Source organism: Sceloporus undulatus, chromosome 6 (assembly GCF_019175285.1).
Source record: "Sceloporus undulatus isolate JIND9_A2432 ecotype Alabama chromosome 6, SceUnd_v1.1, whole genome shotgun sequence".
NCBI classification, from domain to species: Eukaryota; Metazoa; Chordata; class Lepidosauria; order Squamata; family Phrynosomatidae; genus Sceloporus; species Sceloporus undulatus.
In genome coordinates, this window is record NC_056527.1 from 78,570,116 (window position 1) to 78,591,965 (window position 21,850).

At 42.1% G+C, this 21,850-nt stretch overlaps 2 protein-coding genes across 5 annotated transcripts in view; one reads left to right on the forward strand and one right to left on the reverse strand.

Annotated features, from left to right (window-relative positions):
- Positions 1 to 7,011: 7,011 nt before the first annotated feature.
- Positions 7,012 to 12,465, reverse strand: POMK (protein O-mannose kinase). The gene is made up of 3 exons (XM_042472157.1): positions 12,218 to 12,465; positions 9,499 to 9,806; positions 7,012 to 8,025 (listed from the first exon to the last, which is right to left on the reverse strand). Exons 2-3 carry the CDS (start codon positions 9,778 to 9,780, stop codon positions 7,255 to 7,257), a joined length of 1,053 nt encoding a protein of 350 aa, XP_042328091.1. The 5' UTR covers positions 9,781 to 9,806; positions 12,218 to 12,465; the 3' UTR covers positions 7,012 to 7,254.
- HGSNAT (heparan-alpha-glucosaminide N-acetyltransferase) overlaps positions 12,455 to 21,850 on the forward strand; it is a 30,960-nt gene continuing 21,564 nt past the window's right edge. The window contains exons 1-4 of one of the 4 annotated variants that reach the window (XM_042472153.1): positions 12,458 to 13,047; positions 13,224 to 13,298; positions 19,018 to 19,133; positions 21,046 to 21,161. In XM_042472153.1, coding sequence (XP_042328087.1) covers positions 13,283 to 13,298; positions 19,018 to 19,133; positions 21,046 to 21,161 — 248 coding nt within the window. In that variant the 5' untranslated portion in view covers positions 12,458 to 13,047; positions 13,224 to 13,282. Of the gene's footprint in view, positions 13,048 to 13,223; positions 13,312 to 19,017; positions 19,134 to 21,045; positions 21,162 to 21,850 lie in introns of those variants that run through there. The other 3 variants (XM_042472155.1, XM_042472151.1, XM_042472154.1) reach the window with 3 other exon arrangements.

Genomic DNA, 21,850 nt, shown 5'->3' on the forward strand with positions numbered 1-21,850 from the left:
GGGTGACGTCACTTCCTGTTGAAGCCTCCAGCAAGGAAGGGCAAACCTGGATTGATAGGGTGGGGGGGGGTTCCACTCCTAGGCACTTCAGGTCTCTTTCTGGGCATAGGCAGCAAGAAGGGTGACGTCACTTCCTGTTGAAGCCTCCAGCAAGGAAGGGCAAACCTGGATTGACAGGGTGGGGGGGGTTCTCTCCTAGAGGGGCACATTTCTCTCTCTTTCACTCCTTACCTGTTGTTTGTTAGGCTGACTTTGGCCCATGGGAACACCATCAATGAGTGTCCCTTATGCTCACGCTACGCGCAGCAGCTCTGTCCAGGTCCTACAGACGCATGGCTGTGCCTCACTTGCTTGGATTTTTCCACACTGCAAAGCATTATTGTCTTTTCTAGCGGGTTCAACTCATTATATGGCCAAAATATCCCCCTAGAGTCGGTTACACCTAGACATTCAGGTCAAGGGACTATGGGCCCAAACAGACAGGCCAAAATAAAGCTGCTTCTGGTCACTTTGGAGGTATGCTGTTTAAATGACACACGCACCTTAAGAGGCCAGAAGCTGTGTCAAAGTCTTGCTCCAGTCCATAGCACTGGAGCGTGGCTTTGACGCACTTCTGGACTCTTAGGACGCATGCATCATTTAAACAGCATACCTCCAAAGTGACCAGAAGCAGCTTTATTGTGGCCTGTCTGTTCAGGCCCTACCTTTACTTTTTATGACAGCCCCAGTTCAGTCATCTTGCCTTCTTGAAAGTGTTCCGGTTTAATTTGCTCTAGGACTCATGTATTTGTCTTTTTATCAGTCCACGGTATCCACAGAACTCTTCTCCTGCATCACATCTCAAATTAGTTTGCAAAGGGATCTTTCAGCACATCTGAGACTATTGTAATCGAAGGACAGAAGGTGGTAGCATGCGCTTTGTAGACTCGAGCCTATATCCCCAGGTACATTTGGGAAACGATCTCAAATGAGTTTGCATTCTTCCTGTCAGCTTTCTTCGCCATCCGGGTTTCACAACCGTCCATAGAGATGGGAAATATGTACCATCCTAATTTTAATATTCAGCGATACATTTTTACATTTCATAATCTTGTTTAATTCCTTCATAGCTGTTCTTCCAAGTTCTGACCTTCTGAATACATGACCACAGTCTCCGTTCTGATTAATTACTGAGCCAAGGTCTGAAACATCTTGAATTATACGCATCTGCTTTCTGAAACAAAGGTTCCAGTTTGAGACTGTTTTACCTGCCCTGGCTCAATGCTAGAGGTGCCAGAACAGACTAGAGTTCCCAGGATTCCCTAGCATTGAGCCAGAGGAGTTAAAGCAGTCTCAAACTGGATTATTTCTGCAGTGTGTCTTGGACCTTACTTGGAAGAAAAACAAGTTAGATCCTACAAAGGAATGATATATATATATACTAATTAGAAATAACACATAATTAAATCAAACAAAAACCATCATAATGTACGCAAAGCCCTCCGTGTCTTTAACTGTTTCATTTGAAACTGTGTATTTACGTCTTAATTTAAGTAAATTATATCAGAGTAAGGCTTCATTTTCAGTTAGTAAGGTTCCATCATCATTTTGCCAAGAGAACATTGATCTTCCCAAGTGAGACACAAGAAGAAATAGTATAATTTGCCGGAAACAAGAATAAGAGACTTTGGCCTGTTACAGACTGCCAAAATAAAGCTGCTTCGGGTCTCTTTGGATGTATGCTGTTTAAACGATGCATGCATTCTAAGAATCTGGAAGCTGCACCAAAGCTGCACTCCAGTGCTTAGCAATGGAGTGTGGCTTTGGTGCGACCTCCGGACTCTTAGGACCCATGCATCGTTTAAACAGCATACCACCAAAGAGACCCGAAGCAGCTTTATTTTGGCTGTAACAGGCCATTGTTTTCCCTGCAGCCCTGAGAACATCCACATGAGATCAGTTCTCTAATGTAATGGGGTGCAATATAGCAATACAACTTAAAAACAAACTAAGATTTATAGCATGCACATATCCCAAAGTCAAGCATTTTCCTTCTCAGGGACACTGAATATCCACAAACAGAAGCAACCAAAGTGTACGAAAAATTTAAACAGTGGAGACTTTTTATAAAAGAACAAAAACCCACATATTTGTCCACTCTTGAGTTTTTGCCATCCAAAACAATTAGTCCCTCATACATGAAGCATATGAAACTTTTAGTGATGGTCATTGTGTTGGATGGACATAGCAGAAGGAAAATTAATGGGGTCCCACTATTAGCCATGTGAGATGTAAAAACAATCTGCCTTTGAATACAAGTTGTGTAGAGGCATAAAACAGGAACATGTTTGTCCTCATGTTCTACTTATGAACTTCCCATAAATGGCTACCACTGAAAACAGCCTATTGGATAAGATGGACTTTTGGCTTTAGTATCCACCAAGGCTCTTCTTACTTTCAAGAGTCAATGAGACACCAATCTGCAAGAATCACTGTACTGACATTTGGATTTGTAATATGGAAATCCATGCTAACGAAAAGTACAAGTTAAGTAGAAAGTAGACGTGTCAGATAAAATAATGCTTCAAAGCATGCGGAAACTGAAAATTATACTAACATGCATGTAGATAGCTACCAGTGATTAAAAAGGGTTTTGTTGGTTGGTTTGCTTCACTGGGGCTGAGTCGGCACTGCAGAAATAATCCGGCTTGACACCACTTTAACTGCTATACTTCAATGCTATGGAATTCTGGGAATTATAGTTTCGTGAGTCATCTAGCCTTCTCTGTCAGAGAGCTCTGGTGCCAACAAACTACAGTTCCCAGAATTTCATAGCATTGAGCTACGGCAGTATAATGATGTCAACCTGAATTGTTTCTGCAGCACTGATATGGCCTTAGATGCCAAACATATTTGGCATTGCTTGGATTCCTTGAGATTACTGTAAACAGAATATAAATATATTATTATTATTATATTGTCATTTCTGGTTGTGAGAGAAAGCTGTATAATAAACAGAAAGATGTTTTTGTGTTGCTTCTCTCTTTCCCACTGTCAATTGACTTTCAGATGGATACCAAATCTTTAACCAAAGAGTTTCAGTGCTAAGCAGTAATTATTGCACATTGCAACACATCTTCTTCCATTCAATGAATACACAAAAAAGAGTTTTCCTTAATTGAAACTGCCAGAAGAAGGAAACAATTTCTAAAGCAAATGGCAAGCTTTGACCACATTATTTTTAATGGTTATATTTAATCCTTGTCACTGCCAATCTATTAAGCATAAAACACAGGAACTCAGTCTGACATAATGATCCTCCTTATGTCCTTGGAGATCCTGATTGAATTTACTTGAAACAGGCCATCCGCTATTCTACTGTACACTCCCCCACAATATAGTGGCCACGTTCAATTTGGTGCATCATGTTTCGTGCTCAGTCCTTACCCTGGCCTTTCTTTACCCATCTGCTTTGGGTCAAACAGCTTGGTTTGCATTATGCTAGAATTATATACAGAGTACTACAGAATTCTAGCCCTAAGGTCTCAACCAGAAAATATTCATTTGCAACTTATGAGCTAGAGCAGTGATGGCGAACCTTTTCAGGTCCTTGTGTCCCAACTAAGTCCTGTTACAGACTGTCAAAATTGGAGGTATGCTGTTTAAATGATGTATGCATCCTAAGAATCCGGAAGCTGCACCAAAAGCTGCTCTCCAGTGCTTAGGAATGGAGTGTGGCTTTGGCGCAACCTCCGGACTCTTAGGACCCATGCATCATTTAAATAGCATACCTCCAAAGAGACCTGAAGCAGCTTTATTTTGGCAGTCTGTAACAGGAGTTTTTCCAGCATCAGGTGTTATCCGGTGCCGGGGGTGGAGACTTCTGCTCTCTGGGGGGTGGGTCTTCTCCCCTCCTTGCGCATATCCCAGCCTCCAACACCTTGAAAGATCCAGGAGGAGGAGCCACAGGTGTGCGCCTTTGGCTCTTCCTTTCCCCATGCCTTTCCCAGCCTCCTGTTGTCTCCAAGAGACAGCTGAAGGACAGGCAAGGTCCAGGAGGAGGAGGCAGGGGAGTCTATGTACCTGTCCCTCCTCCTCCCTGCAGTGTGCTGGGCGAAATGGCATCACATGCCACTGCTGGCACGCATGCCATAGATTTGCCATCATGGAGCTAAAGAATGTGTTCTCCTCGAACAACACATCTGAAGTGAAAAGGACAGGAAAACTACATTATTATTTTTTTCCCTTGGCATATTTGAAGCATAATAGGGGTTCTACAGTTCCTGATCTGTGCTCTTCTTGCATAGCAATTAAAAAAAAAGAAACTCAAAAAGAAATGGGGAAAGGGAACACTTCACAAGCTTTTTGGGAAACTGCCAAAATGCTGAGCTCCCATCGCCATCAAAAAAAATGCATTTAAAAAGTTTTCAGGAGCAGCTACACTTAGATATAATGTTGAGATAAAGTTTTAAAAAACAATCAGGAGGAAAGCCTTCATGAAAATCTGCATGGGATTTCTTAAAACACCCTTTCATGTCCTCTGGGCATCTATGGGGTCTAGTTGCTGCTGGATACTCTTTTGTGGATGCTGAAGTGACAAAGAACAGCCCCGTTCTTCAAAGGTTCCTTGGTTGCGCTTTGATTATAAAAAATTAAATGTGAAAAAGAAAAAAAAATGGCAGTTGGGAACACAGGAATATGTGTGTCCCACTAAAATTTGGCAAGGGTGCATATGGCTTCTGATAATTCAACAGTCCCCCACACACACACCGCCAACTGAAAACTTGTAGACTGAGAGGTGAAAACTTTGTTGCTGGGGAACAAATAATGGGAAAGGATTAACATCTTTATACTTTGTTTATAGGCTTCTTAGTGGCATCTGGTTTGTACCACTGGAAACAGGATACTAGACTAGATGGATTTTTAATATAATCCAGCAAGATTCTTATTAAGAGTGTTGCCATAGGCTATTGGAAATTGCTGTTCGGTATAAATGCTCTTGTGTTTACAGTACTATGACGAGACTATCATTAGCATACATTTTTTTAAAATCACTAATTCATTACCCCAGAGCCTTTTCCATTTTTATTTTCAAGCAGGTCTCATGGCTTACAGATACATGGGTTGGAATCTGGCCAACTTAAGGTATTGTTCTTGTGTGCCTTCAAATCATTTCCAACTTATGGTGAGCCTAAAATGAACCTATCATGGGGTTTTCTTGGCAAGATTGGGTCAGAGGGTGTTTGCCTTTGCCTTCCCAAGGTCAGCCAATGGGTTTCCATGGCCGAGTGTGGATTTGAACTCTGTTTTCCAGAGTTGTAAGCCAGTGGTCAAACCACTGCATCACAACTGGCTCTGACTGAAGGTACAGGCTTGATTTATTCTCTCCCCAATTTTCCAATGTTTGAAATTTATAACATCCTTTTCTTTTTACTTGTTTTGTTTTACTTTTAAAAAACTATTTGATTTTTAATAGGTCAGCCATTGTTAAGCCAAGATTATTTTGAAGCTATTCTACTACATACTGCCATCAATTGTTTTCATAGGGCGCATCAAGAAATGTGTCCATCCGGAACAGAACAAAGTATTCCTGGACCTTAAAGTCTTGTACCTTCATTGATCCAAAAACAGATTTCATTTTAAAAATGAAATCAGATTTAAAAATAAATAAAAATTGTAAATACCAGGATTTTTCTCTGGAACAGAAATGAACAGATTTATCTGAAACAACTAAATCCAACAAAGAGTTAGACATGTCTCTTGTTTTAATGGACGATTAAATGTGTGTGTGGACTTCAGTGCTGACTTTGGCCTATGCTCATAGTTTTTTTTCAAAGAGAAAGATAAGCCTATTTGTTGTACAGTTAATCTGTAAAGTTGAGCAGTGCGTCTCCAAAAACTAAAAGAGCCTTCCCTGTATAGATGACCGTATTTACGATCTACCTACCAAACATAGGCATTTCATTTTCAGTTGATGGAAGAAAGTAAACTATTATAGTCCACCCAAGAATTCTGATACATTTTAAAAACAAAGGGATGCAAAAAGGAGCAAAAACTCTGGAAAGAAAAGAAGGTAAAAGTGGGCAGTTGTTTATGTTCACAAAATATCAAGGATTCTATTGGTCATAAGACTCTGTATGGGACTATTTCAAAGACATTTGCTCTTTAGTTAAAACTGGTAAGCTTGCAAAGCGACTACATTGCAGCAAACAGATGAATGACCTGCTTGTAAAGCATGCAACAAAGTGTAAATCAAGGATGAGAAAGGTGTGGCCTTCAAATTTGGTTGGATGCAGGTCCCAGCATGGCTCATCACTGCCTATGCTGGCTAGGGCTGATGGGAGTTGCTTCTGAAGGGCCGTACTTTCACCACCCAGGTAATTAATGCTATTCCTGGTATAAATAAACATGGTTTAGGGAATATAAAGTAGTGTCAGTGGGAAATATGACTTAAGGTGACACTTTTTCACTAGAAAATAAAATGCACTATGGTTGGGGAGGGGTACTTAACCTTCCCATAACTATCAATCATCCCTGAAAATTGTTTCCATCCAAGCCATTGTATTTCCCTAGCTGGACTCTAGGTTTCAGTGAGCTAGTGTGGGTAATATTTACAAATTTGTGGCATGTGTGTGCAAGACAATGGTTAAAAGCGCCCTCTGCCACTGATTTCTCTTGCAGATGTCTAGACCAATGTTGGGAGAATTGTGTTGGCTTTACAACATCTAAGGGGACAGTGGTAATCTCTATAATGTATTTTTTGTACCAGTCACAGTTGGATGCACAACTATTCACCCCACCTTCAGATTCTTACATATTCAGTGCACTGGTGCACGTTAATAACAAAAAATTGCTATTAGCATAAGTATAATCAATGTCACCTTACCAATAGGTAAAAGAATTAGATCCTAAAGAACAATGGTACTGAGATGAGACAGGTGTTAGTAAGGTCCATAATTTAAAATGCTACAAAACTGAAAAACACAGCAAGCAACTGCTTTCTGTCATAAGAATGAACAAGAAGCACTTGCATTAACTCTGTCAAATATTTTCATCACAGCTATGCTTTTAACACATCTGTGTCAACTTAACTTAGAAAGAAGTTAGCAATTTTACAAACAGAATATATACTACTTTCCTCTCGCTCCCTTTGAGACATTTTAAAGAATTAATTTTAAAGTTTCACAATTTATATTTCTGTCTCAAATTAGAGCCAAGTGCAAATTATACCCAGTTCTTGTTATGGTACCAAAACATGTCAATGAGTATTTTTTTTTATAACATGTCCCTTGTACTTGGCATCACTGTTTCTCTAACAAGTAATGCTAGCACTTTCCTATATTTGTCAAGAACTATCTGTGCAGATGGTCTTTCAGCTGGGCTTTTCTTACATGCCAGATGAATGTCAAAGAGGTGAAACCTGACAAGATCACTCCCATCAACATCTCCTAAGAGAAAGTTGGAAACGTCAGGGATTTTCCATATGTCTGTCCTTTCATCATATGGAGGCATGAGGCTGTCTTCAAAGGAGGTTTCCTCTCCATAGGGCCAAAGCTGCTCAGGAGCAACAAACTCACCTTGCAGCTCCCGATGACCACATTTAATCAGTTCCCCAGCATCCTTATTCACAAGAGGCAGGGCATCCAAGTCATTCACAACAACATGAAAGTTGCTTGTCAACAAGTATTGTGAAAGTACTTTATCCAAGTCATTAGAGTCACACATCACAAAAGTGCCCAGAGGACTATAGTGCAGGTAGTGGATGATGCTCACATAGCCTATGGCCAGCAGGAACCTGTTATACCATGTGTTCAAGTGCTTGTATTTTGGAAGATTCAGTATCTCATTCAAATTCTTCAGGGAACCAAATGGATGGTACTCTGTAAGAACCACAAACTCTTCTTCACAATATCCAAGTAGTTTGACCACATACTTGCTTTGTAGAGATTTCAGCATGTGAAGCCCATGAGTAAAGTCCTCTTGCAGTTCTGGCATAGTCAGCTGAGAAAGGGCGACTTTGTTTTCCTTCCATTCAGAAAGAAAGACCTAAAACAAGGAGGAAACTTCATTTACTTTTAAGAAAAGGAACAAGACAGTTTGTAATGGCCACTATCTTGTAATCATCAACTCATTCTGTGATTCTGATTCAGTGAGATCAAGACAGCTGTAACAGCTTTCCTGTACAATAGGGAAAATGCCATATATACACGTGTACAAGTCAACCTCATGTATAAGTCGAGGGAAGGTTTCAGGGTCAAAATCCTGGATTTTGTTATGACCCATGGATAAGTCGAGGGTAAAACTTAGGGGGCTATAAGGAAGAATAGAAAGAGGGAAATACCACTTTTGTCCCTCCTTCTCCTTCTCTAGACCTCTCCCAACTGATTCCCAGGTGCTGGAGGAGAGGTTTTAACATCAGATTGAGAAAGGAAGCAAGTGGATTTAAATGGAGATTTTTTCATGGGAAGCCAGGTCTTGCAAAACGGAGCAGAGAAAGAAGTGGGTTTAAATGGGGAGTTGTTTCCATAGGAAGCCAGGGCTTGCAAAATGGAGCAAGAGAGAACTAAGTGGATTTAAATAGGGAGTTTTTCCAATAGGAAGCAAAGGCTTGCAAAAAAGACTGGAGAGGGAAGGAAATGGTGTTCAATGGAGACTGGGGCATCAGGCTTGCTTGCTTTAGGACCATTCTAAGCACTACTGATGTATTGACCCTTATATAAGTCTACCCAAGATTTTAGGGGCAATTTTGGAGCATGAATTTCTCAACTTATAGTCGAGTATATACAGTAATCACAAGCATTTGATTAAGCATCTGAGATGTTCAAAATATTCTATATTTAGTATCTGAACACTCTCTACCAAAGACAGGCCAAACCCAGTATCGCTACCATAATATACTGGTATGAGGAACAACAAGCCAGCAAAATCTGTACGATACGACTTCGTGCTACATATGCTTCCAGAATTTTATATTCTAAAGATATGTGCATTAACATACCTACTATTTATGTTAGTGAAATCTGAACAGGCCAGTTTGGAATACACATTAGAAATTCCCATAATGTTTACCTGCATTCTGAAACTCCTTGCCTCTAACACAAGGAATGCTGCAATGTTTGTACCACCAGCATCATTTGGAGGAAGGTTTCTAGGAAGAACTTGGTGTGAGGTGTTTCTATAATGAATTAAGGAATTCCTTGGAAGGAGTAGGAACACTGAAAAGCTCCATTGCTTTCTCCTTGGTGTCACTGTGAGCATCCAAGGATTTGAATTGACAAAGACTAAGCTAGTTTCCAGTTGGGGGAATAATACCTGTTTAACAAACTAATGCATATAGTCGCCGGAGCTTAAATACGAAACAGTACAATAAAAAGTATGTCATTTAGGAAAAAAATTATGGAAGCAAACATCAAGACACATGCAACAGTCTGGTAAGAATGGAGTTGTCATTAAGTCACATACAATTAATGGTGAATATAAAGAATAACATATTTAGTATTTTTATTATGGTATACCAACCCTTTTCACAGCCCCTTCACCAACACGTTTCAGTTTGCGGACTTCTCTTTTTATGGCCTCACAAGACAACCATGGTGTACAGTTTTTCAGGGTTCCTAATCTGAAGTAACCATGTGGACACAAATTGTGCTCAACATTGGTCTGGCCATAGGAAAAATACACATCGCTGAAGTATTGATAGAGGAGCAAGTTCACAAGCAGTACAACCAGAAGGAGAAACAAAGTTGGAAAGATCAACTTTTGCATATGATCAGTTTTCCCATCATATGATTTTTTCTCCATGTTGCAATAAGCATCTTTCAAGTTTTCTGCAAAACATAAGAGTGACAAATGGTTAATTTAGCATACCAATCCTTGGAAGGGAAATGGTTCGCATATCCTGAACATGCTCTTGAACACAGGCTATCGTTCCATAGCAGTGTTACAGTCTCAAATACTGTACGCATGCATTAAAACAACTGTGGTGATTTAGGTAACATGGATCATGATATAGCAAGCACCACTGCACACATGGGAGACAAAAACAGGCAGCAGCCCTAATTATTTAGATACACTTGTTTAGCCCATTCATTGATTAGCAGCAGGCCAAAAGCATGAACAAAAAAAATCCCTATTGATTTCAGAGTAACTTCCCTTTACAAAATCACTTTGTGGGGGGGGGGGGGGGTAGTTTGTTGTGGCAAAGATTTGGTGCCACAACCAATGACCACTCCCAGAATTCCACTGCCTTCAGCCACAACAGTTAAAGCGGTGTGAAACTGGATTATTTTTCCAGTGGGGATGCAGCCTTGGATACCCTTTCCTACAAATTGATAAGGAATGGTTTTCAAACTTTTTCTTGGTGTTGGCTATACATTTCCCTCTTCCTTCCTTCCAACTGCTTTGAATTGGGCCGAAACGATGCCCATTTATTTCAAAGCAAATTCCCCATTCATTGATCCTCCTTTTTGTAGGACTAGGGCTCCATCCACACTGAAGAAATAACCCGGTATGGCACGACTTTAACTGTCCTGTCTCAAGGCTATGGAATTCTGTGAGTTGGAGTTTGTTGTGAGTCCACAGAAAACTCTAACTCCCAGAATGCCATAGCTTTGAGGCAGGACAAAGAGTTAAAGTGGTGCCAAACCAGGTTATTTCTCCAGTGTGGATGCAGCCTCAGTTTGCAGTGTCTCAGCAGGACCGCCCAGAAACTGATTTTTCTGGTACAGTATGTAATAAAACAAAACACAGTACTTGCCCATAGGGAAACCATATTTGCCCATAGAGAATCATTAGAGAATACTTGCCCATAGAGAATCATGGGGAATACTTGCCCATAGGGAAACATTGGGGATGGCTAAACCATAGAGAACCATGGGGAATACTTGCCCATAGGGAAACATTGGGGATGGCTACCCCATAGAGAACCATGGGGAATACTTGCCCATAGGGAAACATTGGGGATGGCTACCCCAAGAGAACCAGGGGAATACTTGCCATGGGAAACAATGGGGATGGCTACCCTAGAGAACCATGGGGATACTTGCCCATAGGAACGGAAAAACATTGGGGATGCTACCCCATAGAGAACCATGGGGAATACTTGCCCATAGGGAAACAATGGGGTGGCTACCCCATAGAGAACCATGGGAATACTTGCCCATAGGGAAACGTGGGATGGCTACCCCAGAGAGACCATGGGGAATACTGTGCCATAGGAAAACAATGGGGATGGCTACCCATAGGGACCATGGGGGGATACTTGCCCCATAGGGAAATACTGCCCATAGGGAACATGGAGGATGGCTACCCCATAGAGAACCCATAGGGAATACTTGCCCATAGGGAAACAATGGGGATGGCTACCCAATAGAGAAACATGGGAATACTTGCCCATAGGGAAACATTGGGGATGGCTACCCATAGAGAACCAGGGGAATACTGCTCATGGGACAATGGGGATGGCTACCATAAGAACCATGGGGATACTTGCCATAGGGAAACATTGGGGATGGCTACCCCATAGAGAACCATGGGAATACTTGCCCATAGGGAAACATGGGGATGGCTACCCCATAGAGAAGCATGGGAATACTGCCCATAGGGAAACATGGGATACTGCTCAAGGAACATGGGGTGGCTACCCCATAGAAACCATGGGGAATACTGCCCATAGGGGAAACAGTGGGGATGGACCCCATCGAGAACCATGGGGATACCTGTCATAGGGAACATGGGGAGGGCTACCCCATAGAGAACCATGGGGAATACCTGCTCAGGGAACCATGGGGGATGGCTACCCCATAGAGAACCAGGGGGAATACCTGCTCATAGGGAAACATGGGGATGGCTACCCCCAGAGAGAACCATGGGAATACCTGCCATAGGGAAACATTGGGGATGGCTACCCCATAGAGAGAACAGGGGAATACTCTGGCATAGGAAACATGGGGATGGCTACCCCATAGAGAACCATGGGGAATACCATCTCATAGGGAAACAATGGGGATGGCTACCCCATAGAGAACCATGGGGAATACTTGCCCATAGGGAAACATAGGGGATACCTGCTCATAGGGAAACAATGGGGATGCCTACCCCATAGAGAACCATAGAGAATACTTGCCGAATGGGGAAGCGATCCCCAGTGATTCTCTATGGGCAAGTATGGTTCCCCTATGGGCAGGGACTGTCCTTTGTGTCCAATACGCCCCGATTTTCACCACCTGACTCTCCTTACCCCCCAAAAAGGCCCAGTCTGGCGGCGGACATGACACCTTCCCAGCATCCTCCGCGTGCGCCCAGAATGATGTACATAAAGGTTTAAAAGGCCCAAAATGGCGGGCGCTGGGCGGCTCCTGATTGGCCTAGAGCTGCTCTGAGGGGAGAATGAGGCAGAGAGACAAGGGCGAGGGAGGCCTTTGTGGCCAGAGGAGCTTCCTCTTTCTTGGGAGGATTGCGTGGTTGTGGCTTTGTGCCGAGTCCCAAGGAGGGCCAGGCACCCCAATAAAGCCCTTAACAACACCCACAGAAGGGCCATGAATCATGCCTGCCTCTTAGGCATGCTCAAAATGGAGGACGTTGGGGGATTCCTCCTGGGCGAAAGAAAGGTCTCTTGTAGCCCCTTTGAGACTTAACTTGGCAGCATGAGCTTTCCTAGACTTAAGCCTACATCTGAGGAAGCAGACTTGAGTCTAGAAAAGAGGTTTGTTCAGAGGTTTGTCATGGCTCTCCCTGAGGCTGAGAGAGTGTGACTTTCGGGGGTTCATGGCTAAAGAGCCCCTTAGTAGCAGCAGCAGCAGCAGCAGCAGCAGCGAAGTCCTTCCGCAGCGGCTTCCTTCCTAATTTTGGGCAGCAGGAAACAGCCTCCTCCTCCTCCTCCTCTTCGAGGCGGGCATCTTGCCACCAGGGCAGCCATTGAAGAGGAGGACAGAGGCGACCTCCTCGAGCTGGTGCTGCTGAAGGGAGCCACGATGATGGTGGGCCCGGGCCCTTGGGGCCGCTCTATGGCCTCCTACCTGGCGGGGGCGCTTGTGGGCGTCCTGCTCTCGGGTTTGGCTCAGCCCCACGGTGAGTGCATCGGCATCCACCCCCCATTAAGACCTTAAGCCTCATCCAGCCTCCATTTGGGCTCCTTGGGTTGCATCCACACTGGGGACATCATATACAGTAACCCGCTTTGGAAGCGCTTTGCTATTGGTGCCCCATAAGGCTTCTACCCCTAACCCACCCCAAATGCCTTTCAGTTCCAGGTTTCCAGCACTGTCTGGCTGTTATTTACATCCTCAGCTGAGCAAGAAAAGCCATGATGCACAGCAAATGCAAGTCTTCTGGGTGTGAATGGTGTTCAGTCTCTCTCTCTCTCTCTTTGCAAGGCTACAGGTTTGGGGATTGAAGGAAGATTTAATTGGGAGGGACAGAATACCTATTTGGGGGAACACTGCCTCCATTTTGCCCCAGCTGCCCCAGTGGCATCCTTGGGGCTGGGGAGGTGTTGCCAATCTGGTGACTTTCACACCAAAATGGGTACTTTTCAGAGCCTTCGGTGTGATTTTGGTGATTGGTTTTAAGGGTAATTTTGAGAGTTGGGATTTGGTGAGATATGGGGGGGATTTGGGGAGTTTTGGCCAAATGTTTGGGGAATTATCTTCAAAGCTTGTTGGCAACACTATTGCTGTAATCCACTTGGATCCCCTGAGATCCAAGTGGATTACTATTACTGTACGGGGTCACCCTCCCTATTGGCTTCCTCCATACAGAATCCTGAGCGATGCTTTTTTGCACTATTGCTACTCCTAATTATACCTTCAAATTGCAATATCACTCTCTCTGGCTTTGCTTCGCGAACGAAGATTCAGGAAGGACTCATCCCACACTTTGTACAAGCGCGTTGGTGACTAAAAAGGCCAATTCGGGATAGCAATATCATATGCACAACCTAAATGTATTTCATAGCACCAGAGAGTTGAAAGAGACCCCAAAGGCCATCCAGTCCAACCCTCCCCCCAATGCCATGCATGAACTCACAATCAAAGCATCCCTGGCATAGTGGATATTTGGTTAAAATGTGATGTTTTTAAAAGAATAAACATTTTTTAAAAATTCAAGAAATTAAAAAAATCTTGACAATTTTAATTTTTTAAAAATTCTTTTGAAATTTTATTTAAAAACATCACATTTTAACCAAATATTTTGAAATCTGGATTTTCCTTTCTCCTTCTCCTTTCTCCTCCCACTGAGCTTCACCCACTCCCACCATCTTTCAAAGCATTTTAAAGGGAAGCAGATGTATGCCACACAGCCCACTTCTGCCAAAAAGTACCATATATACTCGACTATAAGTCGATCTCATGTATAAGTCGAGGATGGGTTTGGGGGCCAAAAGTATGGATTCTGATATGACCCATGGATAAGTCGAGGGTAAAACTTTGGGGCACGTCACAGAGGATCTAAAGGATGAAGCAAGGAAAACAATGCCAAAGAAGGTACAAAATTCCAGCAGGCATAACTGTTTGTGCTCATATTAAAGGCAGGATAGATGAGAGAATAGAGGAGGAGGGTCAGTGCTTCCAGGACAAATTACACTCTTGCCTTTCACCAGGGAATAGCCCTATTTTTAATAAGAGTTAAAGTACAGTACTTACATTGACCCATGGATAAGTTGACTCAAGTTTTTGGGGTCAGTTTTTTGACTAAAATTTCTAGACTTATACATGAGTATATATACAGTAGGTGTTTGGGTACATTTCTATACTGCTGATCAGTGAACCAGCACTCTCTTAAGAGCAGTGGTTCTCAACCTTCCTAATGCCGCAAACTTTTAAGACAGTTCCTCATGTTGTGGTGACCCCGCATTACAGGAGTGGTGTCTCGGTTCCTAAGATCGTCGGACATCTGATGGTCTTAGGCGACCCCTGTGAAAAGGTCGTTCGACCCACAGGTTGATAACCGTTGCTCTAAGAGTTTTACAATCAGTAAACCAATTGCCCCCAAGACGCTGGGTACTGACTTCAGCGACCTAAGAAAGGATGGAAGGCTGAGTGGACCTTGGAACCCTGCCTGCAATTGAACTCACAACCTTGCGGCTGCCATGCAGTGGTGGGCACACGCTGCCACTGGGCTCCCTGCTGGCCTGGCCCCCTTTACTGTGGGAACTAGGACAGCGGGGAAGAAGGCGAGGATGGTGAATGCGCGCACACACACACACACACACACACACACACACACACCTGCTACCCTCCCCACTACCCTGGATCCCTTCCACAAAGGGGTGAAAGGTGAGAATGCAAATACACTCCTGCCAGCCTAAAACCCAAACAAGAAGCCCCACTGTCTATCCCTGCCTCCCTTTTGCTGTTTCACTTACCCAGCTGCCTGCCCTCTGGCAGCGCTTTCTAGGTGCCGACGGACAATGGACAGCAAGGTAGTGAGGCAGCGGGAGGGAGGAAGGAGGCACTGCACCAGGTGACACCAACCCTACTGATGCCACTGCTCTCTACTCACATTATTAAATCTATGGGGAAGACAATATTTCAATTTTCATTTCTTTAAAATATATTTATATTCTGCCTTTTTACCCATTATAAGACAGATAAAAACCATAGTACTCGAAAGATTGCAACTAATAAATAACACTTAAAAAGCAGAACAATATCCTGATTCTTTGTCTCCAAATGCACAATGAAGTAGGCATTAGGGAAGAAGGAAGATCATAAGGCTTTATTTATTATCTACCATAACATTTAATCTGTTTACTGCCAATATTCCCTTGCTGTAAATAATCTGTTTCTTCCCTTGCTTCGCCTACTAGAGTGTGACAAATTTTACAGATTATGAGCTACTTGGTGATATCACATGATGATAACATCATTTGACTGAAGAATTATACTGTATTAGACATTAATATGTTGGTGTTACTCTATAATTTCTATGCATTTACAATCCTAGATTCTGTATGAGATCACATTATTTTATTTCATTACTGACACTTGGAATATCTTGATTCATACCTCTCCCATTTCGGTATCCTGGTCAGATCAAGATGACTACTGGCATATTTTAGCATCTGTTCTGTGGCACCCTCATTTTTGCCACTGTGTTTAGGTTATGTCAGCTGAATAAGTCATTCTTGATGTGTGAAGCTGATTTTGAAAATCCATTTGGTAACATTTCAATCAGAATATTTTTGAATACATCTTATTAAATGCCCTAACTGTGTAGTTTATTCAGCCTGTAGCATATGTGACATAACCCTGTGAGTTGACATCAGCTTGCTAATGTTAAAATTTGGTAATTCATACTCAAAGATGTCTGTCTGGGTAAACATCTATAATCACAGAATCATGAATTGGAAGCGACCTCAAGGACCATTCAGTCCAACCACCTGCAGCTAAAGCACTTCCAAGATATGGCCATCCAAGCTCTGTTTAAAGACCCCCAATGAAGAGTGCACTGCCCTCCAAGGAGGTCTATTCTACTGTCAAAAGCTCTTATGATTAAGATCTGAATGCTTAGGTGGAATCTCTTTTCTTGCAATTTAAACCCATTGGTTCATGTTCTAGTCTCTGGAGCAGCAGAAAACAAGCTCACTCTATCTTCTACAGGACATCCTTTCAGATATTTAAATATGGTTATTTTATCACTCTTCTATTTTCCAAGCTAAACATACCTCAAAGCCATCCCACATAGGGCTTTATTTCCAGATGTTTTGCCATCTTGATCACCCTCCTCAGGTCACATTCCATCTTATCAAGATCCTCCTTGAACAATTGTACCCAGAAATGGTCTCAGATGAGATCTGACCAAAGCAAAATAGACTGGTACTGTACTATTATTCTCATGAAAACGCATGTTGATACAACATAGACTTGCATTACCATTTTGGCTACTGTATAACACTGTTTCAGCCACTTATAGCCCTGTGCAAACCAGCCATAAAGGCCGGCTTGGGGGTGGGGTCAGTGCGTAGTGTCCACGATGCATGCCCCGACTCCACTCTCAAGGTGGCATGACGCCGTTTCACGACGCTCCTCTGGTGCTGTGGCCACATGATGCAGCACCAAAGGAGCGCTGTAAAGCCGTGGTGCCACTGCTATCGTACCCTTTTCAGGGGGCAAAAAGGAACTGCTTTTGTAGTTTCTTTTTGTGCCCTGCAAAGGTCAGATTGGGGCTATGGCATGTGGTTGCCGCTGCCCTGATCTGGCTGTAAAAGGAGTGGCTAGAGGCCGCCCCTTCAGGGCTGTCTGCACAGTCCCTATGTCACACTCTTTGCCTGTTAATATTGTTTTTTCACTGGAAAATGACATTATCCATAGTCTTTTAAAAATACTTTGTGGGAGGGGGGACTCCAAATTTAAAAGATTATTTAAGGCCTGGAACAGATGGGCCTTTAAGGCGCCCTCGTCATGTGCAAGGGGCGCGTAACGATGACTTTGCAGCGGCACTGCTTCCAGACGGAGTTGTGCAGCTGCGACGTCATCGCAACGTCTCTGGAGCTTTACGGCATTGCAGCGACACCGCAAAAAGAAGCCACTTTTGGGTAGGAGCGCCGCACAATTTGGTTGCTGTGGCGCTCCTGTGGAGCAGAGAGAAATGCCGGGGAGGCACCTCTTTCTGGCAGTGTGTACCCCGCCTAAAAGAAGAATGATATGTGGTATATAATATGACACTTGTTTCTCAGTATAGGTCCAAAACACACTGCAGAAATAATCCAGTTTGAGGCCACCTTAACTGCCTTGGCTCAGTGCTAGGGAATCCTGGGAACTGTAGTTTACTGTGGCACCAGAACGCTCTAACAGAAGACTAAATGGCTCACAAAACTACAGTTCCCATAATTTCCTAGCATTGAGCCAGGTCAGTTAAAGCAGTCTCAAACTGGATTATTTCTGCAACGTGTTTCGGACCATAATCAGTTATCTTGCAGATAGACACTGTTGAATAGGCAAGGGCCAGAGAACAGCAGCAGGAGACATGCTTCTAGCAACATGAGGTCCCTCTGTTCAGGCATATTGGGGGACTGATGTCCCTTCTTTCAGCCCAGGGCAAAAAGACAGCAGACTCAAAATCATGAGTCAATAATACTGTAATAATCTTGATACTTCACAGCATGAATATTGAATTTAAGAATTTAACATTAGTAAAATTTATTAAGCCTAAAAGGGGTTGCCTATGTAATGAAGAAGGAAATATTAAATGTACAGGCTTGAAATCTGTTTCTTGATATTTAGGTAGCTAAACTCAAGGTAATTTGATAATGAAGCTACTTCAGAGCTGAGACCAGTAGTATCCTAGCATGATATAATAATGAGCCCACAGCATGACTCCTGTAAAGAGCCAATAAACTAAACCTATTTAACTGCTCCAGGGAGTAGTATACCATATGAGGAATCCCAGGTAAGATGCTAAATCAGATAAAGTATGCATCTAAGACTGAATTTAAATGAGATGCATCATAATTGTTCCCTGATTGGAATGATAGAACAAATGCTATGAAAAATATAAATGCAGAGAGAAAGGAGCAACTAAGCCAGTAGACACAACTGGTGTCTTTCTGATTGCAGTCTCCAAAATGGGTGAGACCACGTTATTTGTGACATTGTTTTCTGTGATAGAATGCCAGTATAACTCTCAAAATGATTACAATATTCATGTTAAACTAATGCTATATGTGTAAAGTACAGGGGTGAACTGAGTTGAACACAATCCAAACCAGAAATTCTGGAAATGTTGAAGCCATGGGAAACATTTTTCTTTCAGTTTTGGATGCAGTGGGGTAGGGTGAGGCAGAGAGGAGAGGGGAATCAGAAACCTTTGGAAAAAATGGGGTGTGTGTACAATATCAGCACCCTTTAGACTTTGCTACTTTATGAATACAGTATATGGGAATTGCACACCATTGCTGATGGTGTACTCATTTACAATATAGTTTGGGTTTACATGCAGCCATCCCAGAACTCTCAGTTCCTCTGAGTTGGATATCAATAAATGTTCAATTTAGAATTACTGCCGAACACTGACACTCTCTTTTTCTGTTCCTAACAGACGTATCCAAACGAGAACCCTGGGATCTGAAAATTGATCAGGCTTTACTACAAATAAATAATGAATTGCTCAATGAAAACTTGACTGTCTACTGGCTCTCAGATTATTGTTTTCAGGTAACTCAGGTTCACTAGTGTATATGTGTGAGCTCTTGAACACTATTGTAAGAATCCTGCCATTAGAATGAACTGATAGATGTTGAGTGGAAAGGTTTGAAGAAGATTCTATAACTGCATTTGCCTGAAAAAGATTGCAAGCCTCCCATGAGACTTATAATTTGAAGTTTTGGACATCATTATTTTTAAGAAAGTGACATTTTCCCACATTGCCTTTCATAGAATCATAGAGTTGGAAGAGACCACAAAGGCAATCCAGTCCAACACCCTTGCCATGCAGCAACTCACAATGTGTTCCATTGTCAAACAATTCTCACTGTCAGGAAGTTCCTCCTTATGTTGAAGTGGAATCGCTTCATCCATTGATCCGGATCCTATTCTCTGGAGCAGCAGAAAACAAGTTTGCTCCTTCCTCAATATGACATCACTTCAGATATTTAAACAAGGCTGTCATATATCATCTCTTCACCTTCTCTTCTCCAGGCTAAACATACCTAGCTCCCTAAGTCTCTCCTCATAGGGCATGATTTCCAGACGCTTCACCATTTTGGTCACCTCTCCTCTGCACACTCTCTAGCTTTTTGAATTGTGGTGCCCAGAACTGAACACAGTATTCCTGGTGAGGCCTAACCAAAGCAGAATAGAGTGGCACTATTACTTGCCTTGATCTAGACATAATACTTCCACTGATGCAGCCTAGAATCACGTTGGCCTTTTCAGCTGGTGCATCACACTTTTGGTTCATGTTCAGTTTATGGTCTTAGAACTCCTAGATGCGTTTCACACATAGTCTTGTTCAGCCAGTGTTCCCCATCCTATATCTGTGCGTTTCATTTTTTTTGTCCTAAGAGTAGTACCTTATTTTTCTCTGTGTTGAAATTCATTTTGTTAGCTTTGGCCCAGCTTTCTAATCTATTAAGGTCAAGAAGGGACTAAAGACGGATCTCTTCCTGTGGGCCTTCCCACCTGATCTTTTATAAGAGATCTTAAATACTCCGCTTCTGATCTGATTGTATGAATGTTAGTGTGAATGTTAGTTGATGGTCCATTATTTTAGTGAATTAATAATAATGTTATTGTTTTAATGATTGTATTTTATATGGAATTGTTTTATTGCTGTAATCCCACCTCGATCCACAGGGAGAGGCGGGAAATATAAATAAAATTATTATTATTATTATTATTATTATTATTATTTTGAATTTTAATCCTGTCCTCTGGGGTATTAGCTATTCCTCCTAATTTGGTTTGAGAAAGAAACCAAACTTTCACTGGGAAAGAAGAATTCAGACTTAAGATAATAAGAAAACAGTGGGGCCTCTTCTAGGGAAAGGTCTGAAACTTGTAGTTATACCATAGATCTGAATATTTTGAAGGGAAAGTGAAGAAACCCAGAGCAGAAAATGTAATTCTAACAATATTAAATGTAAATGAATTGTATGATTTCTGGCCATGGATATTTCTTTGTTCAGAACAAACCACTACCTTGCTTAAAACAGGATTAGAGAACTTCACCACTCTTCTGTCCTGGCTGCTTCCAGGGACCACACAAACTATCAACTCTTCCAATTTTTTTGTTAAAAAAATTAAACTGAAAGTGTCTGACTGCCCACTTTGAGTTTAGAAAAATGAGTATTTTGTATGTTAAAAGATATGAGGGCAGGAGACCTGTGGCTGGTTTAAAAGACAAACTACAGCTCCTGGAGCCTCCCAGGAGCAGCAATTCACCTTTATTTCTGGGGAAAATTGTATATATTTTGATGGGTGGTCTGGTTGCTCAGAGGCTGCAAAAATGGCAAGATGGTCTTATATGAGTCTTGGGCCACATTTGCATACTTCAGAGTGGATATTCTGGTCTGTCTAAACAGCTCTATTTCTTAGTTATCTTCATTTATTTTTCAATGCTTTCCAGTGCTTGAGTCAAGAGATGATTTCTGTCCCCATGAACAGTATTGCAACTAGTCCTGTGGATTCTCAGCATGCAGTCACCCTTATAGTTAATGGTAGTAATGGTGAAGAACTTTGCAGGTCAGTGTCTTACTTAGGTAATTCATCTAAAAAGAGACTGAATTTTTATTTAAAGTATTTCATTTCACTTTGAACATACTGGCCTGTTACAGACGGCCAAAATAAAGCTGCTTCGGGTCTCTTTGGAGGTATGCTATTTAAATGATGCATGGGTCTTAAGAGTCGGGAGGTCGCGCCAAAGCCACACTCCATTCCTAAGCACTGGAGTGCAGCTTTGGTGCAGCTTCCGGATTCTTAGGATGCATGCATCATTTAAACAGCATACCTCCAAAGAGACCCAAAGCAGCTTTATTTTGGCAGTCTGTAACAGGCCACTGTTATGCATGTTTTCTATATTGTTATGTAAACACTGTTGCACAAATCACTGTTATTGGAGTCCATGAGTAAATTTCCAGTGCCCGAAGCAGCAAAACTAACAAAGAGTGAAAGAAGTACAGGCTGTAAGTATATATACAGGTTAAGTCTGCCTTATCTAAAATGCTTGGGACCAAAAATATTTTGAATTTTGGGCTTTTGGGCATTTTGGAATACCTGTATTTGCATATATGCACATAATGAGATATCATGGAGATGGGACACAAATCTAAACACAACATTCATTTATATTTCATATACACCTTGTACACATAGCCTGGAAATAATTTTATACAATATTTTTTAATAATTTTGTGTGTGAAACAAAATTTGTG